General features: G+C 28.0%; 1 protein-coding gene across 1 annotated transcript; it reads right to left on the bottom strand.

Moving 5' to 3' along the window:
- Positions 1-289: 289 nt before the first annotated feature.
- LOC117120916 (threonine-rich protein-like) lies at positions 290-1,721 on the bottom strand (the record flags this gene model as incomplete). Its single annotated transcript, XM_033266014.1, has 7 exons — positions 290-334; positions 640-684; positions 799-843; positions 1,004-1,048; positions 1,181-1,225; positions 1,518-1,562; positions 1,677-1,721. Coding segments are annotated over 7 exons (315 nt in total), but the record flags the coding sequence as incomplete, so codon positions are not given.
- Between the last annotated feature and the right edge of the window lie 135 nt (positions 1,722-1,856).

Below are 1,856 nucleotides of genomic sequence, written 5' to 3'. Positions count from 1 at the left end.
GGTTCTGTAAAGTTATAAAATTAAAAATATATAATAAAACACTTATCATGTACAGTAAGCATATATATATATATATATATATATATATATTTTTTAAAAAAAGAAGTTCTTATTTAGCGCTTAATGCCTTAACAAAGCCTCTAAGCGCTTTACATTATTACCCCGGTCATTGAATCAAACACATATCGAACACATTGAACACTAAATGAAATTATTAAATATTAGATAATAATAACGAAAATTTAAGAAATAGAAATAGAATTTTTTTTTCTATGAGTCAGGTACCTACCCTCAGTTGTCACTGATGTTGTAGGTGGTGCTGCTGTGGTAAGTTCTATAGAAATAAAAAATAAATACTATATCATAATTACTACTCGTGTAAGCATTTCAATTTCAGCTAATACTGATAATTAATCTTGAAATATAAGTTGTCACTGGTGTTGTCGGTTGTGCCACTGTGGAAGGTTCTGCAGAGTCACGAAATTAAAAAAAAACATCATAAACCACTTATCATTTACAGTAAACACACACACACATATATATATATATATATATAAATATATATATATATATATTTATATTAGATAATATTTACAAAATAGTAAAAGAATTGTTTTTTTCAATGAGTGAAGTACCTACCCTCAGTTGTCACTAATGTTGTCGGTTGTGCTGCTGTGGTAGGTTCTGTAGAAATAAAATAATAAACTATATCATAATCACTACACTAAGCATTTCAATTTCAGCTAATATTGTTAATTAATCTTAAAATATTTATTTTAGTATGAGTCAAAAACCTACCGTTTGTTGTCACTGATGTTGTCGGTTGTGCCGCTGTGGTAGAATCTGTAGAATTATAAAATTAAAAATATCATAAACCACCTATCATGAAGTAGTAATAGTAAATCATCGTTCAACAATGAAATTGAAAAATGAAATATTTTGCTCTTAGTCACTATTGATAACCTTTAAAAAGACATAAACAAATAATGAGTCAAAAACCTACCCTCAGTTGTCACTGACGTTGTCGGTTGTGCTGTTGTGGTAGGTTCTGTAAAGTTATAAAATTAAAAATATATAATTAAAACACTTATCATGTACAGAAAGCATATATATATTAGATAATAATAACGAATATTTAAGAAATAGAAAAGGAATTTTTTTTTATGAGTCAGGTACCTACCCTCAGTTGTCACTAATGTTGTAGGTGGTGCTGCTGTGGTAGGTCCTATAGAAATTTAAAAAAATACAATATCAAAATTTCTACTCGTGTTAGCATTTCAATTTTAGCTAAAACTGAAAATTACTTTTGAAATATTTATTTCGGTATGAGTCAAAAACCTATCGTCAGTTGTCACTGATGTTGTTAGTTGTGTTGTTGTGGTAGGTTCTGTAGAATTATAAAAATTAAGACATATAATAAAACACTTATCATGTACAATAAGCATATATATTAGATAATAATGACGAATATTTAAGGAATATTAAAAATATTTTTTTTGAAGGGGTCAAGTACCTACCCTCAGTTGTCACTGATGTTGTAGGTGGTGCTGCCGTGGTAGGTTCTGTAGAAATAAAATAATAAACTATTTTATATTTCACTACTCTAAGCATTTAAATTTAAGCTATTATTGTAAATTAATCTTAAAATAATAATTTTGGCATGAGTCAAAACCTACCCTCAGTTGTCACTGACGTTGTCGGTTGTGCTGCTGTGGTAGGTTCTGTAAAGTTATAAAATTAAAAATATATAATAAACACTTATCATGTACAGTAAGCATATACATATATTTAAAAAAAAAAAGAAATATGTAGTTCTTATATAGCGCTTAATGCCTTAACAAAGCCTCTAAGCGCTT

The sequence above is a fragment of the Anneissia japonica genome, unplaced genomic scaffold (assembly GCF_011630105.1).
Source record: "Anneissia japonica isolate Jap-2015-1 unplaced genomic scaffold, ASM1163010v1 scaffold114775_len1858_cov140, whole genome shotgun sequence".
NCBI lineage: Eukaryota > Metazoa > Echinodermata > Crinoidea > Comatulida > Comatulidae > Anneissia > Anneissia japonica.
The sequence above is the reverse complement of the archived record's forward strand: the minus strand, read 5'-3'. Positions and strand labels throughout refer to the sequence as shown.